Source organism: Oncorhynchus nerka, linkage group LG4 (genome assembly GCF_034236695.1).
Source record: "Oncorhynchus nerka isolate Pitt River linkage group LG4, Oner_Uvic_2.0, whole genome shotgun sequence".
In the NCBI taxonomy this organism is placed as follows: Eukaryota; Metazoa; Chordata; class Actinopteri; order Salmoniformes; family Salmonidae; genus Oncorhynchus; species Oncorhynchus nerka.
In genome coordinates this window covers 101,286,584-101,312,770 of record NC_088399.1, presented here as the reverse complement: position 1 = coordinate 101,312,770, position 26,187 = coordinate 101,286,584, and the positions used below count along the sequence as shown (strand labels likewise).

Genomic DNA, 26,187 nt, shown 5'->3' with positions numbered 1-26,187 from the left:
GACAAAGCCAGCGGTCAGGGATGAGTTGATGAGCGAGGTGAGGTAAGGGAGAAGGTCTCCGGAAATGGTCTGGAGACGAGAGGAGGGGATAGGGTCAAGCGGGCAGGTTGTTGGGCGGCCGGCCGTCACAAGACGCGAGATTTCATCTGGAGAGAGAGGGAGAAAGAGGTCAGAGCACAGGGTAGGGCAGTGTGAGCAGAACCAGCGGTGTCGTTTGACTTAGCAAACGAGGATCGGATGTCGTCGACCTTCTTTTCAAAATGGTTGACGAAGTCATCTGCAGAGAGGGAGGAGGGGGAGGAGGATTCAGGAGGAGGAGAAGGTGGCAAAGAGCTTCCTAGGGTTAGAGGCAGATGCTTGGAATTTAGAGTGGTAGAAAGTGGCTTTAGCAGCAGAGACAGAAGAGGAAAATGTAGAGAGGAGGGAGTGAAAGGATGCCAGGTCCGCAGGGAGGCGAGTTTTCCTCCATTTCCGCTCGGCTGCCCGGAGCCCTGTTCTGTGAGCTCGCAATGAGTCGTCGAGCCACGGAGCGGGAGGGGAGGACCGAGCCGGCCTGGAGGATAGGGGACATAGAGAGTCAAAGGATGCAGAAAGGGAGGAGAGGAGGGTTGAGGAGGCAGAATCGGGAGATAGGTTGGAGAAGGTTTGAGCAGAGGGAAGAGATGATAGGATGGAAGAGGAGAGAGTAGCGGGGGAGAGAGCGCGAAGGTTGGGACGGCGTGATACCATCCGAGTAGGGGCAGTGTGGGAAGTGTTGGATGAGAGCGAGAGGGAAAAGGATACAAGGTAGTGGTCGGAGACTTGGAGGGGAGTTGCAACGAGGTTAGTGGAAGAACAGCATCTAGTAAAGATGAGGTCGAGCGTATTGCCTGCCTTGTGAGTAGGGGGGGAAGGTGAGAGGGTGAGGTCAAAAGAGGAGAGGAGTGGAAAGAAGGAGGCAGAGAGGAATGAGTCAAAGGTAGACGTGGGGAGGTTAAAGTCGCCCAGAACTGTGAGAGGTGAGCCGTCCTCAGGAAAGGAGCTTATCAAGGCATCAAGCTCATTGATGAACTCTCCGAGGGAACCTGGAGGGCGATAAATGATAAGGATGTTAAGCTTGAAAGGGCTGGTAACTGATATTCCAGAAGGCATTTAGATTTTTTTTTTTTTAAGTTTACGGTCAAACGGCTCTCCTGTGAAGTAGTGAACACCATCTATCCTCAGAGCTCGTGCTGCTAGGTGACCTAAACTGTGAAGTAGTGAACACCATCTATCCTCAGAGCTCGTGCTGCTAGGTGACCTAAACTGTGAAGTAGTGAACACCATCAAACTGTGACATTCTTAACACCCCGGCCATCCTACAATCTAAGCTTGATGCCCTCAATCTCACACAAATTATCAATGAACCCACCAGGTACAACCCCAAATGGGTAAACACGGGCACCCTCTTAGATATCATCCTAACCAACTTGCCCTCTAAATACACCTCTGCTGTTTTCAACCAAGATCTCAGCGATCACTGCCTCATTGCCTGCATCCGTAATGGGTCTGCGGTCAAACAACCACCCCTCATCACTGTCAAATTCTCCCTGAAACACTTCAGCGAGCAGGACTTTCTAATCGACCTGGCCCGGGTATCCTGGAAGGATATTGACCTCATCCTGTCAGTAGAGGATGCCTGGTTATTCTTTAAAAGTGCCTTCCTCACCATCTTAAATAAGCATGCCCCATTCAAAAAATGTAGAACCAGGAACAGATATAGTCCTTGGTTCACTCCAGACCTGACTGCCCTTGACCAGCACAAAAATATCCTGTGGCGTTCTGCATTAGCATCGAATAGCCCCAGTGATATGCAACTTTTCAGGGAAGTTAGGAACAAATCCAACACAGGCAGTTAGGAAAGCTAAGGCTAGCTTTTTCAAACAGAAATTTGCATCCTGTAGCACAAACTCAAAAAAGTTCTGGGACACTGTAAAGTCCCAGCTGCCCACTGCACTGAGGCTAGGTAACACGGACACCACTGATAAAACCACTATAATTGATCATTTCAATAAGCATTTTTCTACGGTTGGCCATGCTTTTCACCTGGCTACCCCTACCCCGGTCAACAGCTCTGCGCCCCCCACAGCAACTCGCCCAAACCTCCCCCACTTCTCCTTCTCCCAAATCTAGATAGCTGATGTTCTGAAAAGCTGCAAGATCTGGACCCCTACAAATCAGTCGGGCTAGACATTCTGGACACTCTCTTTCTAAAATGATCTGCCAAAATTGTTGCAAACCCTATTACCAGCCTGTTCAACCTCTCTTTCGTATCGTCTGAGATTCCCATAGATTGGAAAGCTACCGCGGTCATCCCCCTCTTCAAAGGGGGAGACACTCTAGACCCAAACTGCTACAGACCTATATCTATCCTACCCTGGCTTACTAAGGAAAGCCAAGTTAACAAACAGATTACCGACCATTTTGAATCCCACCGTACCTTCATGGGTGCACCTCAGCCACGCTCAAGGTCCTAAAAGATCTGGCCAAGGCTTTTGACTCTGTCAATCACAACATTCTTATTGGCAGACTCGACAGCCTTGGTTTCTCAAATGATTGCCTCGCCTGCTTCACCAAATACTTCTCTGATAGAAGTCAGTATGTCAAATCGGAGGGCCTGTTGTCCGGACCTCTGGCAGTCTTTATGGGGGTGCCACAAGGGTTCAATTCTCGAGCCGACTCTTTTCTCTGTATATAGCAATGATGGCGCTCTTGCTGCTGGTGATTATTTTATCCACCTCTATGCAGACGACACCATTCAGTATACATCTGGCCCTTCTTTGGACACTGTGTTAACTAAACTCCAGACAAGCTTCAATGCCATACAACTCTCCTTCCTTGGCGTCCAACTGCTCTTAAACCGTTTAAAGTAAAACTAAATGCATGCTATTCAACCGATCGCTGCCCGCACCTGCCCGCCCGTCCAACATCACTACTCTGGACGGTTCTGACTTAGAATATGTGGACAACTACAAATACCTAGGTATCTGGTTAGACTGTAAACTCTCCTTCCAGACTCACATTAAACATCTCCAGTCTAGAATCGGCTTCCTATTTCGTAACAAAGCATCCTTCACTCATGCAGCCAAACATAGATATGTGATCCAAGATGGCGTAGCAGTAGTTGTCCTGTCGTATCGTCTCTCTGTAAATAATGCTACACGATTGGCACACCTACATTTCTTCACCTGTACTTGGGGAGTTTCTCCCATTCTTCTCTGCAGATCCTCTTAAGCTCTGTCAGGTTGGATGGGGAGCTATTTTCAGGTTTCTCCAGAGATATGTGATCCAAGATGGCGTAGCAGTAGTTGTCCTGTCGTATCGTCTCTCTGTAAATATCGTCTCTTTATAGAGAGGCTATATACAGTAGAGGCTATATACAGTAGATGCTTGATTGGATCCAAGATGGCGTAGCAGTAGTTGTCCTGTCGTATCGTCTCTCTGTAAATATCGTCTCTTTATAGAGAGGCTATATACAGTAGATGCTTGATTGGATCCAAGATGGCGTAGCAGTAGTTGTCCTGTCGTATCGTCTCTCTGTAAATATCGTCTCTTTATAGAGAGGCTATATACAGTAGAGGCTATATACAGTAGATGCTTGATTGGATCCAAGATGGCGTAGCAGTAGTTGTCCTGTCGTATCGTCTCTCTGTAAATATCGTCTCTTTATAGAGAGGCTATATACAGTAGAGGCTATATACAGTAGATGCTTGATTGGATCCAAGATGGCAGCAGTAGTTGTCCTGTCGTATCGTCTCTCTGTAAATATCGTCTCTTTATAGAGAGGCTATATACAGTAGATGCTTGATTGGATCCAAGATGGCGTAGCAGTAGTTGTCCTGTCGTATCGTCTCTCTGTAATACAGTAGAGGCTATATACAGTAGATGCTTGATTGGATCCAAGATGGCGTAGCAGTAGTTGTCCTGTCGTATCGTCTCTCTGTAAATATCGTCTCTTTTTCCTTTTAGATATTTTTTTGATATTTTTTTCTTCGCATATCCTTAAAAACATTTTGCTAAACCTAAGCTTCCAAATACTCTTCTGCAACCCGCCAATGTAGCTACTTTCCTAAAGTAGTTATATTTACTTCGGAACCGGACCCTCTCAACTGAAGCTAGCCAGCTAACTACCAGCTATGCTAGCGGTCATCAACTAACCAGAGCATAACGGACCTAATTAATTTTTTTTCCCCCCGGATTCCCACCACAAACGGAACATTATTCAGCTGGATCCTCGCAACTAGCTATCGAGCTAAACAGCAACCCTGGTTGATTACTCCTGGCTAGCGTTTCCACCCACGTAGCTTGAAGCTAGCCCGGCCAGAGCTCCTAGCATACTCCTGGGCTACAATACCTTGACTACGACCGGTCTATCGATATCACTGCATGAAGAGGAATAAACAGACTCACCCCATCGCGACGTCCTCCAAAGGCTAACTCTCTAGCCCTCGCTATCTCCTTGCTTGCTAGTTCGGCACGCTAATTGCTAGCTTGTTTAGCCCAGGTCCGCTAACTACTACCTTGTTTACCCCGGCCTGCTAATCTGTTAGCTTGTTAGCACAGGCCTGCTAACCGTCCCGCCGCGTCCCAAAACGCAGTGGCCCATATGTACTCTATCTCTTCCCGATTTAAAAAAAAATTTGTTTATACCTTCCGGAAACTTGCCTCACCCAATGTGATACGGAATCGCTATTATCTTTATTTTTAGAACACACTCAAGAACCTCCAGAAGCTAACCAGCTAGCTAGCTACAAGCTATTTAGTCATTGTTAGTTTTCTTAACCTGGATAACACTCGCCAGCCCAGCCCCCTGCCCCATCCACCGCTGCCCCTGGACTCTGATCACTTGGCTACATAGCTGATGCACGCTGGACTGTCCATTAATCACGGTACTCCATTCTGCTTGTTTGTTTTATCTGTCGGCCGAGTTGCCTAGTCAATGCCATCTCACCTGCTGTTGTTATGCTAGCTGATTAGCTGTTGTCTCACCCACTGTTTTAGCTAGCTTTCCCAATTCAACACCTGTGTTCACTGTATGCATCGCTGTATGTCTCTCTCAAATGTCAATATGCCTTGTATACTATTGCTCAGGTTAGTTATCATTGTTTTAGTTCACAATGGAGCCCCTAGTCCTATTCCTCACACCCCTGATACCTCCTTTGTCCCACCTCCCACATATGTGGTGACCTCACCCATTACAACCAGCATGTCCAGAGATAAAACCTCTCTCATCATCATCCAGTGCCTGGGCTTACCTCCGCCGTACCCGCACCCCACCATACCCCTGTCTGTGCATTATGCCCTGAATATATTCTACCATGCCCAGAAACCTGCTCTTCTTATTCTCTATCCCCAACGCTCTAGGCGACCAGTTTTGATAGCCCTTAGCCGCACCCTCATACTACTCCTTCTCTGTTCCGCGGGTGATGTGGAGGCAAACCCGGGCCCTGCATGTCCCCAGGCACCCTCATTTGTTGACTTCTGTGATCGAAAAAGCCTTGGTTTCATGCATGTCAACATTAGAAGCCTCCTCCCTAAGTTTGTTTTACTCACTGCTTTAGCACACTCTGCTAACCCTGATGTCCTTGCCGTGTCTGAATCCTGGCTCAGGAAGGCCACCAAAAATTCAGAGATTTCCATACCCAACTATAACATCTTCCGTCAAGATAGAACTGCCAAAGGGGGAGGAGTCGCAGTCTACTGCAGAGATAGCCTGCAAAGTAATGTCATACTTTCCAGGTCCATACCCAAACAGTTCGAACTACTAATTCTGAAAATTACTCTCTCCAGAAATAAGTCTCTCACTGTTGCCGCCTGCTACCGACCCCCTCAGCTCCCAGCTGTGCCCTGGACACCATTTGTGAATTGATTGCCCCCATCTAGCTTCTGAGTTTGTTCTGTTAGGTGACCTAAACTGGGATATGCTTAACACCCCGGCAGTCCTACAATCTAAGCTAGATGCCCTCAATCTCACACAAATCATCAAGGAACCCACCAGGTACAACCCCTAACTCTGTAAGCAAGGGCACCCTCATAGACGTCATCCTGACCAACTGGCCCTCCAAATACACCTCCGCTGTCTTCAACCAGGATCTCAGCGACCACTGCCTCATTGCCTGTATCCGCTACGGTGCCGCAGTCAAACGACCACCCCTCATCACTGTCAAACGCTCCCTAAAACACTTCTGTGAGCAGGCCTTTCTAATCGACCTGGCCGGGTATCCTGGAAGGACATTGACCTCATCCCGTCAGTTGAGGATGCCTGGTCATTCTTTAAGAGTAACTTCCTCACCATATTAGATAAGCATGCTCTGTTCAAAAAATGCAGAACTAAGAACAGATACAGCCCTTGGTTCACTCCAGACCTGACTGCCCTCGACCAGCACAAAAACATCCTGTGGCGGACTGCAATAGCATCGAACAGTCCCGCGATATGCAACTGTTCAGGGAAGTCAGGAACCAATACACGCAGTCAGTCAGGAAAGCTAAGGCCAGCTTCTTCAGGCAGAAGTTTGCATCCTGTAGCTCCAACTCCAAAAAGTTCTGGGACACTGTGAAGTCCATGGAGAACAAGAGCACCTCCTCCCAGCTGCCCACTGCACTGAGGCTAGGGAACACGGTCACCACCGACAAATCCATGATTATCGAAAACTTCAACAAGCATTTCTCAACGGCTGGCCATGCCTTCCGCCTGGCTACTCCAACCTCGGCCAACAGCTCCGCCCCCCCCGCAGCTCCTCGCCCAAGCCTCTCCAGGTTCTCCTTTACCCAAATCCAGATAGCAGATGTTCTGAAAGAGCTGCAAAACCTGGACCCGTATAAATCAGCCGGGCTTGACAATCTGGACCCTCTATTTCTGAAACTATCCGCCGCCATTGTCGCAACCCCTATTACCAGCCTGTTCAACCTCTCTTTCATATCGTCTGAGATCCCCAAGGATTGGAAAGCTGCCGCAGTAATCCCCCTCTTCAAAGGGGGGAGACACCCTGGACCCAAACTGTTACAGACCTATATCCATTCTGCCCTGCCTATCTAAGGTCTTCGAAAGCCAAGTCAACAAACAGGTCACTGACCATCTCGAATCCCACCGTACCTTCTCCGCTATGCAATCTGGTTTCCGAGCCGGTCACGGGTGCACCTCAGCCACACTCAAGGTACTAAACGACATCATAACCGCCATAGATAAAAGACAGTACTGTGCAGCTGTCTTCATCGACCTTGCCAAGGCTTTCGACTCTGTCAATCACCATATTCTTATCGGCAGACTCAGTAGCCTCGGCTTTTCGGATGACTGCCTTGCCTGGTTCACCAATTACTTTGCAGGCAGAGTTCAGTGTGTCAAATCGGAGGGCATGTTGTCTATGGCAGTCTCTATGGGGGTGCCACAGGGTTCAATTCTCGGGCCGACTCTTTTCTCTGTGTATATCAATGATGTTGCTCTTGCTGCGGGCGATTCCCTGATCCACCTCTACGCAAACGACACCATTCTATACACTTTCGGCCCGTCATTGGACACTGTGCTATCTAACCTCCAATCGAGCTTCAATGCCATACAACACTCCTTCCGTGGCCTCCAACTGCTCTTAAACGCTAGTAAAACCAAATGCATGCTTTTCAACCGATCGCTGCCTGCACCCGCTTGCCCGACTAGCATCACCACACTGGATGGTTCCGACCTTGAATATGTGGACACCTATAAGTACCTATAAGTACCTAGGTGTCTGGCTAGACTGCAAACTCTCCTTCCAGACCCATATCAAACATCTCCAATCGAAAATCAAATCAAGAGTCGGCTTTCTATTCCGCAACAAAGCCTCCTTCACTCACGCTGCCAAGCTTACCCTAGTAAAACTGACTATCCTACCGATCCTCGACTTCGGCGATGTCATCTACAAAATGGCTTCCAACACTCTTCTCAGCAAACTGGATGTAGTTTATCACAGTGCCATCCGTTTTGTCACTAAAGCACTTTATACTACCCACCACTGCGACTTGTATGCTCTAGTCGGCTGGCCCTCGCTACATATTCGTCGCCAGACCCACTGGCTCCAGGTCATCTACAAGGCCATGCTAGGCAAAGCTCCGCCTTATCTCAGCTCACTGGTCACGATGGCAACACCCATCCGTAGCACGTGCTCCAGCAGGTGTATCTCATTGAGCATCCCCAAAGCCAACACCTCATTCGGCCGCCTTTCGTTCCAGTACTCTGCTGCCTGTGACTGGAACGATTTGCAAAAATCGCTGAAGTTGGAGACTTTTATCTCCCTCACCAACTTCAAACATCAGCTATCTGAGCAGCTAACCGATCGCTGCAGCTGTACATAATCTATTGGTAAATAGCCCACCCATTTTCACCTACCTCATCCCCACAGTTTCTATTTATTTACCTTTCTGCTCTTTTGCACACCAATATCTCTACCTGTACATGATCATCTGATCATTTATCACCAGTGTTAATCTGCAATATTGTATTATATGCCTACCTCCTCATGCCTTTTGCACACATTGTATATAGACCCCCCCTTTTTTTTCTCTACTGTGTTATTGACCTGTTAATTGTTTACTCCATGTGTAATTCTGTGTTGTCTGTTCACTCTGCTATGCTTTATCTTGGCCAGGTCGCAGTTGCAAATGAGAACCTGTTCTCAACTAGCCTACCTGGTTAAATAAAGGTGTTCTCAACTAGCCTACCTGGTTAAATAAAGGTGTTCTCAACTAGCCTACCTGGTTAAATAAAGGTGTTCTCAACTAGCCTACCTGGTTAAATAAAGGTGTTCTCAAAGCCTACCTGGTTAAATAAAGGTGTTCTCAACTAGCCTACCTGGTTAAATAAAGGTGTTCTCAACTAGCCTACCTGGTTAAATAAAGGTGTTCTCAACTAGCCTACCTGGTTAAATAAAGGTGTTCTCAACTAGCCTACCTGGTTAAATAAAGGTGTTCTCAACTAGCCTACCTGGTTAAATAAAGGTGTTCTCAACTAGCCTACCTGGTTAAATAAAGGTGTTCTCAACTAGCCTACCTGGTTAAATAAAGGTGTTCTCAACTAGCCTACCTGGTTAAATAAAGGTGTTCTCAACTAGCCTACCTGGTTAAATAAAGGTGTTCTCAACTAGCCTACCTGGTTAAATAAAGGTGTTCTCAATAGCCTACCTGGTTAAAAAAGGTGTTCTCAACTGCCTACCTGGTTAAAAAAGGTGTTCTCAACTAGCCTACCTGGTTAAATAAAGGTGTTCTCAACTAGCCTACCTGGTTAAATAAAGGTGTTCTCAACTAGCCTACCTGGTTAAATAAAGGTGTTCTCAACTAGCCTACCTGGTTAAATAAAGGTGTTCTCAACTAGCCCTACCTGGTTAAATAAAGGTGTTCTCAACCAGCCTGTATTTATTTATTTATTTATCTTGCACCCCAGCCTACCTGGTTAAATAAAGGTGTTCTCAACTAGCCTACCTGGTTAAATAAAGGTGTTCTCAACTAGCCTACCTGGTTAAATAAAGGTGTTCTCAACTAGCCTACCTGGTTAAATAAAGGTGTTCTCAACTAGCCTACCTGGTTAAATAAAGGTGTTCTCAACTAGCCTACCTGGTTAAATAAAGGTGTTCTCAACTAGTCTACCTGGTTAAATAAAGGTGTTCTCAACTGGCCTACCTGGTTAAATAAAGGTGTTCTCAACTAGCCTACCTGGTTAAATAAAGGTGTTCTCAACTAGCCTACCTGGTTAAATAAAGGTGTTCTCAACTAGCCTACCTGGTTAAATAAAGGTGTTCTCAACTAGCCTACCTGGTTAAATAAAGGTGTTCTCAACTAGCCTACCTGGTTAAATAAAGGTGTTCTCAACTAGCCTACCTGGTTAAATAAAGGTGTTCTCAACTAGCCTACCTGGTTAAATAAAGGTGTTCTCAACTGGCCTACCTGGTTAAATAAAGGTGTTCTCAACTGGCCTACCTGGTTAAATAAAGGTGTTTTCAACTAGCCTACCTGGTTAAATAAAGGTGTTCTCAACTGGCCTACCTGGTTAAATAAAGGTGTTCTCACCTAGCCTACCCGGTTAAATAAAGGTGTTCTCAACTAGCCTACCCGGTTAAATAAAGGTGTTCTCAACTAGCCTACCCGGTTAAATAAAGGTGTTCTCAACTAGCCTACCTGGTTAAATAAAGGTGTTCTCAACTGGCCTACCCGGTTAAATAAAGGTGTTCTCAACTAGCCTACCTGGTTAAATAAAGGTGTTCTCAACTAGCCTACCCGGTTAAATAAAGGTGTTCTCAACTAGCCTACCTGGTTAAATAAAGGTGTTCTCAACTAGCCTACCTGGTTAAATAAAGGTGTTCTCAACTAGCCTACCTGGTTAAATAAAGGTGTTCTCAACTAGCCTACCTGGTTAAATAAAGGTGTTCTCAACTGGCCTACCAGGTTAAATAAAGGTGTTCTCAACTGGCCTACCTGATTAAATAAAGGTGTTCTCAATTAGCCTACCTGGTTAAATAAAGGTGTTCTCAACTAGCCTACCTGGTTAAATAAAGGTGTTCTCAACTAGCCTACCTGGTTAAATAAAGGTGTTCTCAACTAGCCTACCTGGTTAAATAAAGGTGTTCTCAACTAGCCTACCTGGTTAAATAAAGGTGTTCTCAACTAGCCTACCTGGTTAAATAAAGGTGTTCTCAACTGGCCTACCTGGTTAAATAAAGGTGTTCTCAACTAGCCTACCTGGTTAAATAAAGGTGTTCTCAACTAGCCTACCTGGTTAAATAAAGGTGTTCTCAACTAACCTACCCGGTTAAATAAAGGTGTTCTCAACTAACCTACCCGGTTAAATAAAGGTGTTCTCAACTAGCCTACCTGGTTAAATAAAGGTGTTCTCAACTAGCCTACCTGGTTAAATAAAGGTGTTCTCAAAAGGTGAAATAAAAAATAAAATAAAAAATAGCCTCGTAAAACTGACTATCCTACTGATCCTCGACTTCGGTGATGTCATTTACAAAATAATCTCCAACACTCTACTCAATATATTGGATGCAGTCTATCACAGTGCCATCCGTTTTGGCACCAAAGCCCCATATACTATTCACTACTGCAACCTGTACGCTCTAGTCGGCTGGCCCTCGAAAAGCCCCGCCTTATCTCAGCTCACTGGTCACCATAGCAGCACCCACCCGTAGCATGCTCTCCAGCAGGTATATTTCACTGGTCATCCCCAAAGCCAACACTTCCTTTGGCCTATCCTATCCTTCCAGTTCTCTGCTGCCAATGACTGGAACGAACTACAAAAATCTCTGAAACTGGAAACACTTATCTCCCTCACTAGCTTTAAGCACCAGCTGTCAGAGCAGCTCACAGATCATTGCATCTGTACATAGCCCATCTGTAAAGAACCCATCCAACTACCACATCCCCATTCTGTATTTATTTATTTATCTTGCTCCTTTGCACCCCAGTATCTCTACTTGCACATTCATCTTCTGCACATCTACCATTCCAGTGTTTAATTGCTAATTGCTTGTAATTACTTCGCCACCATGGCCTTTTTTTTATTATGTCACCACTTTGCATATTTATTACCTCCATTATCTTACCTCATTTGCACATGCTGTAATATAGACTTTTCTATTGTGTTATTGACTGTACGTTTGTTTATTCCATGTGTAACTCTGTGTTGTTGTTTGTGTTGCACTGCTTTGCTTTATCTTGGCCAGGTCGCAGTTGTAAATGAGAACTTGTTCTCAACTAGACTACCTGGTTTAAATAACGGTGAAATAAAATAAAGTAAAACAATTCCCTGAAACGAGTCACATATAAGTGAGAATATATGCTTTTAAATGGACATTTCCTGACTGCTGATGAGGTACTCTTCAAGGGAAAAAACATTAGCAGGTCTCATAGGAAGGGCATTGGTCCTGTCTCTGAGGGATTTAGTCATTTCAACAGAGAAATAAGAACAAGGATCTCTTCCCAGACTACCAGAGTGTAACCAGAGGTTTCCAGTCCGAATGGTGAGGGATCCATAGAGGTCCCCCCCCCCCCCCAATGTGGTCACCTGAGTGGTCTGCATCCTTTCATCCTGCAGCCAGAAACACACACGCATAAGTTCACACGTATGCACGTACGCACTCACATACGTAAACACCCACACGCACCCACACACACACACACGCACACACACACACGCACACACGCACCCACCCACACACACACACGCACCCACACTCACACACACGCACCCACACACACACACACACACACGCACACACACACACACACACACGCACCCACCCTGGGACTCACGCACACACTGGGACACACAGGATTGTGACAGACATCACACACACGCACTAAATTCTCACACACTGGGACTGAATTAAACACACGCACCCAGGGACACACAGGGACCCAGGGACTGGGACAGCTCAGGGACCCAGGGACTGGGACAGTGAACCTGGCTAGAGACATGGGACAGAATAGGGAAAATGGGACTGGGACTGGGACTCAGGGACTGGGACTCAGGGACTCAGGGACTGGGACATCAGGGACTCAGGGACTGGGTGACAGAGTTCATCTACCTGCTGAGCTGATGCTTTGCTACTAAATTCTCTATTGGAGCAAATTGGGATTCCAGCTACTGAATTAAACAAGAGAAATGTTGTTATATCTGGAGTGGTGTTTAAAGATGGCTGCTGGACTGGGACTCAGGGACTGGGACTCAGGGACTGGGACTCAGGGACCCAGGGACTCAGGGACTCAGGGACTGGGACTCAGGGACTCAGGGACTGGGACTCAGGGACCCAGGGACTGGGACCCAGGGACTCAGGGACCCAGGGACTGGGACTCAGGGACTGGGACTCAGGGACCCAGGGACTGGGACTCAGGGACCCAGGGACTGGGACCCAGGGACTCAGGGACTCAGGGACTGGGACCCAGGGACTCAGGGACTCAGGGACTGGGACTCAGGGACTGGGACTCAGGGACCCAGGGACTGGGACTCAGGGACTGGGACTCAGGGACTCAGGGACTGGGACTCAGGGACTGGGACTCAGGGACTCAGGGACTGGGACTCAGGGACTGGGACTCAGGGACTCAGGGACTGGGACTCAGGGACCCAGGGACTGGGACTCAGGGACTGGGACTCAGGGACTGGGACTCAGGGACTCAGGGACTGGGACTCAGGGACTGGGACTGGGACTCAGGGACTGGGACTCAGGGACTCAGGGACTGGGACTCAGGGACTGGGACTGGGACTCAGGGACTGGGACTCAGGGACTCAGGGACTGGGACTCAGGGACCCAGGGACTGGGACTCAGGGACTGGGACTCAGGGACTCAGGGACTGGGACTCAGGGACTGGGACTCAGGGACTCAGGGACTGGGACTCAGGGACTGGGACTGGGACTCAGGGACTGGGACTCAGGGACTCAGGGACTGGGACTCAGGGACCCAGGGACTGGGACTCAGGGACTGGGACTCAGGGACTGGGACCCAGGGACTGGGACTCAGGGACTCAGGGACTCAGGGACCCAGGGACTGGGACTCAGGGACTGGGACTCAGGGACTGGGACTCAGGGACTGGGACTCAGGGACCCAGGGACTGGGACTCAGGGACTCGGGGACTGGGACTCAGGGACTCGGGGACTGGGACTCAGGGACTGGGACTCAGGGACCCAGGGACTGGGACTCAGGGACTCGGGGACTGGGACTCAGGGACTCGGGGACTGGGACTCAGGGACTGGGACTCAGGGACTCAGGGACTGGGACTCAGGGACTCGGGGACTGGGACTCAGGGATTGGGACTCAGGGATTGGGATTTAGGGACGGACTCAGGGTCCGTGATTGGGACAGGAGCTGAGAGGAGGAGGGGGGAGGAGGAATGGATATGAGAAGAGGAAAGGAAAGGAAAGGAAAGGAGAGGAGAGGAGAGGAGGGGATGGGACAAGGGGAGAAGAGGAGAGGAGGAGTGGAGAGAAGGAGAGGAGGAGAGCACAGGAGACAAGGATATGAGAAGAGGAAAGGAGGAGAGGAGAGGAAGGGAGAAGAGGAAAGGAGTAGAGTAGAGTAGAGTAGAGTAGAGTAGAGAATTCTGTTCCATTCTCACCCAGTTCTGAAGCATGACATGCCATCACCCAGGTGCTAGAACAAAAACCAGCGCTGTGGCTGCCTGGGTTCTCCATTCTGATTCAGAACGTTGTGTTCTAAAAGTAGCCGCTGCTTCCCAGGGCACGGACAGAGCTGACCTCCCATCTAAATTCCACCAACATTCAGACCAGATCTGGTGAGTCACACTGTTACTAATGACCCTAGAGGCATGCTACACAGAGCCAGCTAATCAGACTGCTAAGACACACATTACCCAACATAGGGTAGGTAATATATAACACATTATGCTTGTATCCAGAGCAATTTACAGTCATGCATGAATACAAGAGCCATGCTCTACCAACTGAACCACACAAGAACACACACAACACACAACAACACAAAACACAATACAACAACACACAATACAACAACACACAAAACAACAACACACAAAACAACACACAACACACAACAACACAACACACAAAACACAACACAACACACAACAACACACAACAACACAACACACAAAACACAACACAACACACAACAACACAACACACAAAACACAACACAACACACAACAACACAACACACAAAACACAACACACAAAACACAACAACACACAACAACACAACACACAAAACACAACAAACAAAACACAAAACAACACACCAAACACAACACAAGAACACACACAAAAAACACAACACATCACACACACAAAACACAACACACACGAAACACACAACACACCCAAAACACAGCACAAACACAACACAAACACACACTAATTGCGTAGACACAGACATAAAGCAGAAGTCCCCTCAGAGGTTTGTCTGGATGGAGAGCACTCATCACTCATCACATACTGACTGACTGACTGACTGACTGAAGAGAATAAAATAGGGGAGAGGAGAGGAGAAGAAAGGAGAAGAGAGGATAAGAGAAGAGAGGAGAAGAGAAGAGAAGAGAGGAGAAGAGAAGAGAAGAGAGGAGAAGAGAAGAGAAGAGAGGAGAAGAGAAGAGAGGGGAAGAGAGGAGAGGAGAAGAGAAGAGAAGAGAGGAGAAGAGAAGAGAAGAGAGGAAAAGAGAAGAGAAGAGAGGAAAAGAGAGGAGAGGAGAAGAGAGGAGAAGAGAAGAGAGGGGAAGAGAGGAGAAGAGAAGAGAGGAGAAGAGAAGAAGGGAAGAGAGGAGGGGAAGAGAAGAGAAGAGAAGAGAGGGGAAGAGAAGAGAGGAGAAGAGAAGAGAGGAGGGGAAGAGAAGAGAAGAGAAGAGAGGGGAAGAGAAGAGAGGAAAAGAGAGGAGAGGAGAAGAGAGGAGAAGAGAAGAGAGGGGAAGAGAGGAGAAGAGAAGAGAGGAGAAGAGAAGAAGGGAAGAGAGGAGAAGAGAAGAGAGGAGAAGAGAAGAGAGGAGGGGAAGAGAAGAGAAGAGAAGAGAGGGGAAGAGAAGAGAGGAAAAGAGAGGAGAGGAGAAGAGAGGAGAAGAGAAGAGAGGGGAAGAGAGGAGAAGAGAAGAGAAGAGAAGAGAGGAGAAGAGAATAGAGGAGAAGAGAGGAGAGAGAAGAGAGGAGAAGAGAAGTGAAGAGAAGAGAAGAGAGGAGGGGAAGAGAAGAGAAGAGAGGAGAAGATAAGAAGAGAAGAGAGGAGAGGAGAAGAGAAGAGAGGAGAGGAGAGGAGAGGAGAAGAGAAGAGAGGAGAGGAGAAGAGAAAAGATGAGATGTGAAGAGAGGAGAGGAGAAGAGAAGAGAAGAGAAGAGAAGAGAAGAGAAGAGAAGAGAAGAGGAGAAGAGAAGAGAGGAGAAGAGAAGAGGGGAGAAGAGAAGAGAGGAGAAGAGTAGAGAAGAGAGGAGAAGAGAAGAGAGGAGGGGAAGAGAAGAGAGGAGAAGAGAGGGGAAGAGAAGAGAGGAGATGAGAAGAGAGGGCAAGAGAAGAGAGGAGAAGAGAGAGGAGATGGGAAGAGAAGAGAGGACAAGAGAGAAGAAGAGAGAAGAGAAGAGAAGAGAAGAGAGGAGAGGAGAGGAGAGGAGAAGAAGAGAGGAGAGGAGAAGAGAGGAGAAGAGAGGAGAAGAGAGGAGAGGAGAGGAGAGGAGAGGAGAGGAGAGGAGAGGAGAAGAGGAGAAGAGAGGAGAAGAGAGGAGAAGAGAAGACTTGCCTCTCCTGACGGGTTTGCTCAGCCGTGGTCTCCATGGCACATTCCAGGGAGCTCTGCAGCGAGTGGAGCTGATTGGTTGTCTCTTTTAACAGGAAGCGTGTCACGAACTGCTCCAGGTGTGTGGCTTCCTGATAGTCCTGAAGGAGAGAGGAACCAACCCTTAGAACCACTAGACCCTACTGAGCTTCCTGGTAGTCCTGCCTGAGAGAGGAACCAACCCTTTCATCCCCTATCCTCTAATCCCTATCCTCTAACCCCTATCCTCTATCCTATATCCTCTATCCTATATCCTCTATCCTCTATCCTCTAACCCCTATCCTCTAATCCCTATCCTCTAACCCCTATCCTCTATCCTCTAACCCCTATCCTCTATCCCCTATCCCCTATCCTCTAACCCCTATCCTCTATCCCCTATCCTCTAAACCCTATCCTCTATCCTCTATCCTCTAACCCCTATCCTCTATCCTCTAACCCCTATCCTCTATCCTCTAAACCCTATCCTCTAACCCCTATCCTCTAAACCCTATCCTCTAACCCCTATCCCCTATCCTCTAACCCCTATCCTCTAACCTCTATCCTCTATCCTCTAACCCCTATCCCCTAACCCCTATCCTCTATCCCCTATCCTCTAAACCCTATCCTCTAAACCCTATCCTCTATCCTCTAAACCCTATCCTCTAACCCCTATCCCCTATCCTCTAACCCCTATCCTCTATCCTCTAACCCCTATCCTCTAAACCCTATCCTCTAACCCCTATCCTCTAACCCCTATCCTCTATCCCCTATCCTCTAACCCCTATCCTCTATCCCCTATCCTCTAAACCCTATCCTCTAAACCCTATCCTCTAACCCCTATCCTCTATCCCCTATCCTCTAACCCCTATCCACTAACCCCTATCCTCTAACCCCTATCCACTAACCCCTATCCTCTATTCTCTAACCCCTATCCTCTAAACCCTATCCACTAACCCCTATCCTCTAACCCCTATCCTCTAACCCATATCCTCTATCCTCTATCCCCTATCCTCTAAACCCTATCCTCTAAACCGTATCCTCTAAACCCTATCCTCTATCCCCTATCCTCTAACCCCTATCATCTAACCCCTATCCTCTATCCTCTATCCTCTAACCCCTATCCTCTATCCTCTATCCTCTAAACCCTATCCTCTAACCCCTATCCTCTAAACCCTATCCTCTAACCCCTATCCTCTAAACCCTATCCTCTAAACCCTATCCTCTATCCTCTAACCCCTATCCTCTAACCCATATCCTCTAACCCCTATCCTCTAAACCCTATCCTCTAACCCCTATCCTCTAAACCCTATCCTCTAACCCCTATCCTCTAACCCCTATCCTCTAACCCCTATCCTCTAACCCCTATCCTCGATCCTCAAACCCCTATCCTCTATCCCCTATCCTCTAACCCATATCCTCTAACCTCTATCCTCTAACCCCTATCCTCTAACCCCTATCCTCTATCCCATATCCTCTAACCTCTATCCTCTAACCTCTATCCTCTAACCCCTATCCTCTATCCTCTATCCTCTAACCCATATCATCTAACCCCTATCCTCTAAACCCTATCCTCTAACCCCTATCCTCTAACCCCTATCCTCTAACCCCTATCCTCTAACCCATATCCTCTATCCTCTATCCTCTAAACCCTATCCTCTAAACTCTATCCTCTAACCCCTATCCTCTAACCCCTATCCTCTATCCTCTAACCCATATCCTCTAACCCCTATCCTCTAACCCCTATCCTCTATCCCTATCCTCTAACCCCTATCCTCTAACCCTATCCTCTAACCCCTATCTCTATCCTCTAAACCCTATCCTCTAACCCTATCCTCTAACCCCTATCCTCTAAACCCTATCCCCTATCCCTATCCTCTAACCCTATCCTCTAAACCCTATCCTCTAACCTCTATCCCTATCCTCTATCCGCTATCCTCTAGGCCTATCCTCTAACCCCTATCCACTAACCCCTATCCTCTAACCCCTACCCACTAACCCCTATCCTCTAACCCCTATCCTCTATCCTCTAACCCCTATCCTCTAAACCCTATCCACTAACCCCTATCCTCTGGCCCTATCCTCTGGCCATATCCTCTATCCTCTAACCCCTATCCTCTAACCCCTATCCTCTAAACCCTATCCTCTAACCCCTATCCTCTAACCCTATCCACTAACCCTATCCTCTAACCCTATCCACTGGCCCTATCCTCTAACCCCTATCCTCTATCCTCTAACCCCTATCCTCTAAACCCTATCCACTAACCCCTATCCTCTAACCCCTATCCTCTAACCCATATCCTCTATCCTCTAACCCCTATCCTCTAACCCCTATCCTCTAACCCCTATCCTCTAACCCCTATCCTCTATCCTCTAACCCTATCCTCTAAACCCTATCCACTAACCCCTATCCTCTAACCCCTATCCTCTAACCCCTATCCTCTATCCTCTAACCCCTATTCTCTGGCCCTATCCTCTAAACCCTATCCTCTAAACCCTATCCTCTATCCCCAATCCTCTAGCCCTATCATCTAACCCCTATCCTCTATCCTCTAAACCCTATCCTCTAACCCCTATCCTCTAACCCCTATCCTCTATCCTCTAACCCATATCCTCTAACCCCTATCCTCTAACCCCTATCCTCTATCCCCTATCCTCTAACCCCTATCCTCTAACCCCTATCCTCTAACCCCTATCCTCTATCCTCTAAACCCTATCCTCTAACCCCTATCCTCTAACCCCTATCCTCTAAACCCTATCCTCTATCCCCTATCCTCTAACCCCTATCCTCTAAACCCTATCCTCTAACCTCTATCCCCTATCCTCTATCCCCTATCCTCTAAACCCTATCCTCTAACCCATATCCTCTAACCCCTATCCACTAACCCCTATCCTCTAACCCCTATCCACTAACCCCTATCCTCTAACCCACATATGTCAGAGTCAAGGCCCGCGGGCCACATCCGGCCCGCAAGAAGGTTTTTTACGGCCCCTGGGATGATCTTGATTTATTATTAGAACCGGCCCGCAGCAAGCCGGCAGCCCGCAGATCTTTTACACGCACCAATACTACATTTCCCACAATGCAAAGGTGACGCACCGAGCAGTAGGCTGCTTCATTTCAATATTTATTGGCACAGCAGTCGTCAGCATCACAGTAAAATTAACTTTCAGATACCCATCAAAAATGGCAAAACGGAAGGTGGATACTGAGAACCGGGGGTTTCAAACAAGGTGGGAGTCGGAGTATATGTTCACGAAGGTAGCTGGAAAACCTGTGTGTCTTCTGTGTGGAGAAAGTGTGGCGGTACTGAAAGAGTATAATCTGAGACGACATTATGAAACGAAACACGCGGACAAAAACAAGAATATGGACATGGAACAAAGGCTACAAAAGGCAGAGGAATTAAAACGAGGCCTCAAATCTCGACAGGCTCTGTTCAAAAAAGCCAAATCACAAGGCCAGGCTGCTGTCAAGGCCAGTTTTATTTTGGCAGAAGAGATCGCTAAATCAGCCCGGCCATTTACGGAGGGGATTTCATCAAAAACTGCATGATTAAAGTTTGTGACGAAGTTTGCCCAGAAAAAAGGCAACTCTTTTTAAATGTGAGTCTGAGCAGAAACACCATTGCCGAGAGAGTAGACCAGTTGTCCATCAATCTAAAAGAGCAGCTTGTGAAAAAGGAAAAGATTTTATTGCATATTCCTTGGCTGTGGATGAGAGCACCGACATTTCTGACATTGCCCAGTTGTCAATTTTCATCCGCGGAGTGGACTCCAACCTAAGCGTGACAGAGGAGTTTTTGGCTTTACGTCCTATGCATGGCACAACTACGGGGCATGATTTGTATGAAGAGGTGTCAAGATGTGTAAATGAGATGGAGCTGCCTTGGGAAAAACTCGTGGGTTTGACAACCGACGGAGCACCTGCGATGTGTGGACACAGGAGCGGACTGGTGGCGAAGATACGGGAAAAGATGCAAGAGGAAAACGCGACAGGTGAGCTGACAGCTTATCATTGTATCATACACCAGGAAGCGTTGTGCGGTAAAGCCTTGAAAATGGAGCATGTAATGAGCATCATCACGCGCACAGTTAACTTTATCAGAGCCAAAGGTTTGAATCACCGCCAGTTCAAGGCATTTCTGACGGAGTTAGAAACGGAGCATGGTGATTTGCCTTATCACACAGAGGTGCGATGGCTAAGCCAGGGAAAGGTGCTTCAAAGATGTTTCGAGCTTCGTGAGGAGATTTGTCTGTTCTTGGACAGCAAAGGGAAAGACACAACACAACTCCGAGACGAAATGTTTCTGTGTGAAATGGCTTTTCTGTGTGACATTACGAGTCATCTGAATGCAATAAACTTGCAGCTGCAGGGTCGGGATCGTGTCATCTCTGATATGTACAGTACAGTGAAGGCATTTAAAACCAAACTGACTCTGTGGGAGACGCAGATGCGGAAAGAAAATTTGAGCCACTTTCCCAGCTGCCAGACCATGAAAGAGAAGCTCTCTACCAGTGCGTTCCCGAGCACACAGTTGGCTGATAAAATAGGTATGCTTGCCGCTGACTTTCGACGCCGATTTGCTGACTTTGAAGCACAAAAAAGCAGGTTGGAACTGCTCGGTAACCCATTTGCTGTTGACGTGGAAAGCTCACCACCAAACCTCCAAATGGAGTTGATTGACCTCCAATGCAATGATGCACTGAGGGCAAAATATGCGGCAGTGGGTGCTGCGGAGTTCGCCCGTTTCCTCCCGGCACAATGCCCCAGCTGCGCATCCAGGCTGCTCAAACGTTGTCTATGTTTGGCAGCACATACCTGTGTGAACAACTGTTTTCTTTGATGAACCTGAACAAAACATCACACAGAAGTCGACTTACTGCTGAACACCTCCACTCAATTCTGAGGATTTCTTCAGCTCAGAGCCTTACCCCGAACATTGATGAACTTGTGGAAAAGATGGGACACCACCAAGTATCACCCTCAACCTCAAACAAGTGAACATTACTGTGCAATCACATATTTAGAGTTTTTACTCAGTTCAAGTTTAAAAGTTAAAATTTAATATTTGTTTTCACTGCATGTTACTTCTCCTTAAACAAAGTGTTGTTTTTGATTAATAGATTTTTGCACTTTATTTTTTTGTATTTCAATCCAATTATATTTTAAAAATATTTCAGTTGAGTGGATGATAGAAAATTGCTATTATTGTTTTTTCTTTGAAGTAAATTTAGCCCACTTTTGCTAAAATAGAAAATATAGTCTACTGATGGTGCCTTGAATACCGGTTTCTTTCATTTAATGTTCATGTTATGGGGATATTTATATAAAGGAAATTTGTCTTTTGTGTCTGTTGAAAATTAAAGATTACTGACAGAGCCATAAGAAAATATTGCTTTATTTATCTGATCATATTGTAATATATTTGTTAGGTTTTCAGTAGGTTCAATTAGGTTCACTAGACTATATGCGTCATTTAAAAAATTTTCAATGAACATTCGAACAGTCCGGCCCTCGTCTTGTAGCTGATTTTTTTATTTGGCCCTCCGTCCATTTGACTTTGACACCCCTGCTCTAACCCCTATCCTCTATCCTCTAACCCCTATCCTCTAAACCCTATCCACTAACCCCTATCCTCTAACCCCTATCCTCTAACCCATATCCTCTATCCTCTAACCCCTATCCTCTAACCCCTATCCTCTAAACCCTATCCTCTATCCCCTATCCTCTAACCTCTATCCCCTATCCTCTATCCCCTATCCTCTAAACCCTATCCTCTAACCCATATCCTCTAACCCCTATCCACTAACCCCTATCCTCTAACCCCTATCCACTAACCCCTATCCTCTAACCCCTATCCTCTATCCTCTAACCCCTATCCTCTAAACCCTATCCACTAACCCCTATCCTCTAACCCCTATCCTCTAACCCATATCCTCTATCCTCTAACCCCTATCCTCTAACCCCTATCCTCTAAACCCTATCCTCTATCCCCTATCCTCTAACCTCTATCCCCTATCCTCTATCCCCTATCCTCTAAACCCTATCCTCTAACCCATATCCTCTAACCCCTATCCACTAACCCCTATCCTCTAACCCCTATCCACTAACCCCTATCCTCTAACCCCTATCCTCTATCCTCTAACCCCTATCCTCTAAACCCTATCCACAACCCCTATCCTCTAACCCCTATCCTCTAACCCATATCCTCTATCCTCTAACCCCTATCCTCTAACCCCTATCCACTGGCCCTATCCTCTAACCCCTATCCTCTAACCCCTATCCTCTAACCCCTATCCTCTATCCTCTAACCCCTATCCTCTAAACCCTATCACTAACCCCTATCCTCTAACCCCTATCCTCTAACCCTATCCTCTATCCTCTAACCCTATTCTCTAACCCCTATCCTCTAAACCCTATCCTCTAAACCCTATCCTCTATCCCCTATCCTCTATCCCTATCCTCTAACCCTATCATCTGGCCCTATCCTCTATCCTCTAAACCCTATCCTCTAACCCCTATCCTCTAAACCCTGTCTCTATCCTCTAACCCTATCCTCTAACCCCTATCCTCTAACCCCTATCCTCTAACCCCTATCCTCTATCCTCTAACCCCTATTCTCTAACCCCTATCCTCTAAACCCTATCCTCTAAACCCTATCCTCTAAACCCTATCCTCTAACCCCTATCCTCTAACCCCTATCCTCTAACCCCTATCCTCTATCCTCTAACCCCTATCCTCTAACCCCTATCCTCTAAACCCTATCCTCTAACCCCTATCCTCTAACCCCTATCCTCTAAACCCTATCCTCTAACCCCTATCATCTAACCCCTATCATCTATCCTCTATCCTCTAAACCCTATCCTCTAACCCCTATCCTCTAAACCCTATCCTCTAAACCCTATCCTCTAAACCCTATCCTCTAACCCTATCCTCTAACCCCTATCCTCTAACCCCTATCCTCTAACCCCTATCCTCTATCCTCTAACCCCTATCCTCTAACCCCTATCCTCTAAACCCTATCCTCTAACCCCTATCCTCTAAACCCTATCCTCTAAACCCTATCCTCTAACCCCTATCCTCTAAACCCTATCCTCTAAACCCTATCCTCTAACCCCTATCCTCTAAACCCTATCCTCTAACCCCTATCCTCTAACCCCTATCCTCTAACCCCTATCCTCTAACCCCTATCCTCTATCCTCAAACCCCTATCCTCTATCCCCTATCCTCTAACCCATATCCTCTAACCTCTATCCTCTAACCCCTATCCTCTAACCCCTATCCTCTATCCCATATCCTCTAACCTCTATCCTCTAACCTCTATCCTCTAACCCCTATCCTCTAACCCCTATCCTCTATCCTCTAACCCATATCCTCTAACCCCTATCCTCTAAACCCTATCCTCTAACCCTATCCTCTAAACCCTATCCTCTAACCTCTATCCTCTATCCCTATCCTCTAACCCCTATCCTCTAACCCCTATCCTCTATCCTCTAAACCCTATCCTCTAACCCCTATCCTCTAACCCCTATCCTCTAACCCCTATCCTCTATCCTCTAACCCATATCCTCTAACCCCTATCCTCTAAACCCTATCCTCTAACCCCTATCCTCTAAACCCTATCCTCTAACCTCTATCCTCTATCCCCTATCCTCTAACCCCTATCCTCTAACCCCTATCCTCTATCCTCTAAACCCTATCCTCTAACCCCTATCCTCTAACCCCTATCCTCTAAACCCGATCCTCTAAACCCTATCCTCTAACCCCTATCCTCTAACCCCTAAACCCTATCCTCTATCCTCTAAAACATATCCTCGATCTTCTAACCCCTATCCTCTAACCCCTATCCTCTAACCCCTATCCTTTAAACCCTATCCTCTAAACCCTATCCTCTAAACCCTATCCTCTAACCCCTATCCTCTAAACCCTATCCTCTAACGTCTATCCTCTAACCCCTATCCTCTATCCTCTAAAACATATCCTCTATCCTCTAACCCCTATCCTCTAACCCCTATCCTCTAACCCCTATCCTATAAACCCTATCCTCTAAACCCTATCCTCTAAACCCTATCCTCTAAACCCTATCCTCTAACCCCTATCCTCTATCCTCTATCCTCTAAACCCTATCCTCTAACCCCTATCCTCTAAACCCTATCCTCTAATCCCTATCCTCTAACCCCTATCGTCTAAACCCTATCCTCTAACCCCTATCCTCTATCCTCTAAACCCTATCCTCTAACCCCTATCCTCTAAACCCTATCCTCTAAACCCTATCCTCTATCCTCTAACCCCTATCCTCTAACCCCTATCCTCTAAACCCTATCCTCTATCCCCTATCCTCTAAACCCTATCCTCTAAACCCTATCCTCTAAACCCTATCCTCTATCCTCTAACCCCTATCCTCTAACCCCTATCCTCTAACCCCTATCCTCTAAACCCTATCCTCCATCCCATATCCTCCAAACCCTATCCTCTAACCTCTATCCTCTAAACCCTATCCTCTATCCTCTATCCTCTAACCCCTATCCTCTAACCCCTATCCTCTAAGGCCTGTCATCTAACCCCTATCCTCTGGCCCTATCCTCTAGGCCCTATCATCTAACCCTATCATCTATCATCTATCCTCTAAACCCTATCTCTAACCCTATCCTCTAGGCCCTATCCTCTAAACCCTATCCTCTAACCCCTATCCTCTAAACCCTATCCTCTAACCCCTATCCTCTAACCCCTATCCTCTAACCCCTATCCTCTAACCCTATCCTCTATCCTCAGGCCCTATCCTCTGTCCCTATCTCTAACCTCTATCCTCTAACCCCTATCCTCTAATCCCTATCCTCTATCCCATATCCTCTATCCCATATCCTCTAACCTCTATCCTCTAACCTCTATCCTCTAACCCCTATCCTCTAACCCCTATCCTCTATCCTCTAACCCCTATCCTCTAAACCCTATCCTCTAAACCCTATCCTCTATCCTCTAACCCCTATCCTCTAACCCATATCCTCTAACCCCTATCCTCTGGCCCTATCCTCTAAACCCTATCCTCTGGCCCTATCCTCTATCCTCTAACCCTATCCTCTAACCCATATCCTCTAACCCCTATCCTCTAAACCCTATCCTCTAACCCCTATCCTCTAAACCCTATCCTCTAACCCCTATCCTCTAACCCCTATCCTCGATCCTCAGGCCCTATCCTCTATCCCTATCCTCTAACCCATATCCTCTAACCTCTATCCTCTAACCCCTATCCTCTAACCCCTATCCTCTATCCCATATCCTCTAACCTCTATCTAACCCATATCCTCTAACTCTATCCTCTAACCCCTATCCTCTAACCCTATCCTCTATCTATCCTCTAACCCATATCCTCTAACCCTATCCTCTAAACCCTATCCTCTAACCCTATCCTCTAACCCTATCCTCTAACCCATATCCTCTATCCTCTATCCTCTAAACCCTATCCTCTAACCTCTATCCTCTAACCCCTATCCTCTAACCCCTATCCTCTAACCCATATCCTCTAACCCCTATCCTCTAACCCTATCCTCTATCCCCGATCCTCTAACCCCTATCCTCTAACCCCTATCCTCTGGCCCTATCATCTATCCTCTAAAGCCCTATCCTCTAACCCCCTATCCTCTAACCCCTATCCTCTAAACCCTATCCTCTATCTATCCTCTAACCCCTATCCTCTAAACCCTATCCTCTGGCCTCTATCCCTATCCTCTGTCCTATCCTCTAGGCCCTATCCTCTGGCCGCTATCATCCCCCTATCCACTGGCCCTATCCTCTGGCCCTATCACTGGCCCTATCCTCTGGCCCTATCCTCTGTCCTCAACCCCTATCCTCTAGGCCCTATCCACTAGCCCTATCCTCTAACCCCTATCCTCTAACCCATATCCTCTATCCTAGCCCTATCCTCTAACCCCTATCCTCTA

The 26,187-nt window shown here is 47.1% G+C and overlaps 1 protein-coding gene across 1 annotated transcript in view; it reads right to left on the bottom strand.

Annotated features, from left to right (window-relative positions):
* Positions 1 to 26,187, bottom strand: part of necab1 (N-terminal EF-hand calcium binding protein 1) — a 163,984-nt gene that overhangs the window by 25,495 nt on the left and 112,302 nt on the right. Inside the window, exon 6 of the mRNA XM_065018070.1 lies at positions 16,234 to 16,370. Within this exon, the coding sequence (XP_064874142.1) occupies positions 16,234 to 16,370 (137 nt within the window). The remainder of the gene's footprint in view (positions 1 to 16,233; positions 16,371 to 26,187) is intronic.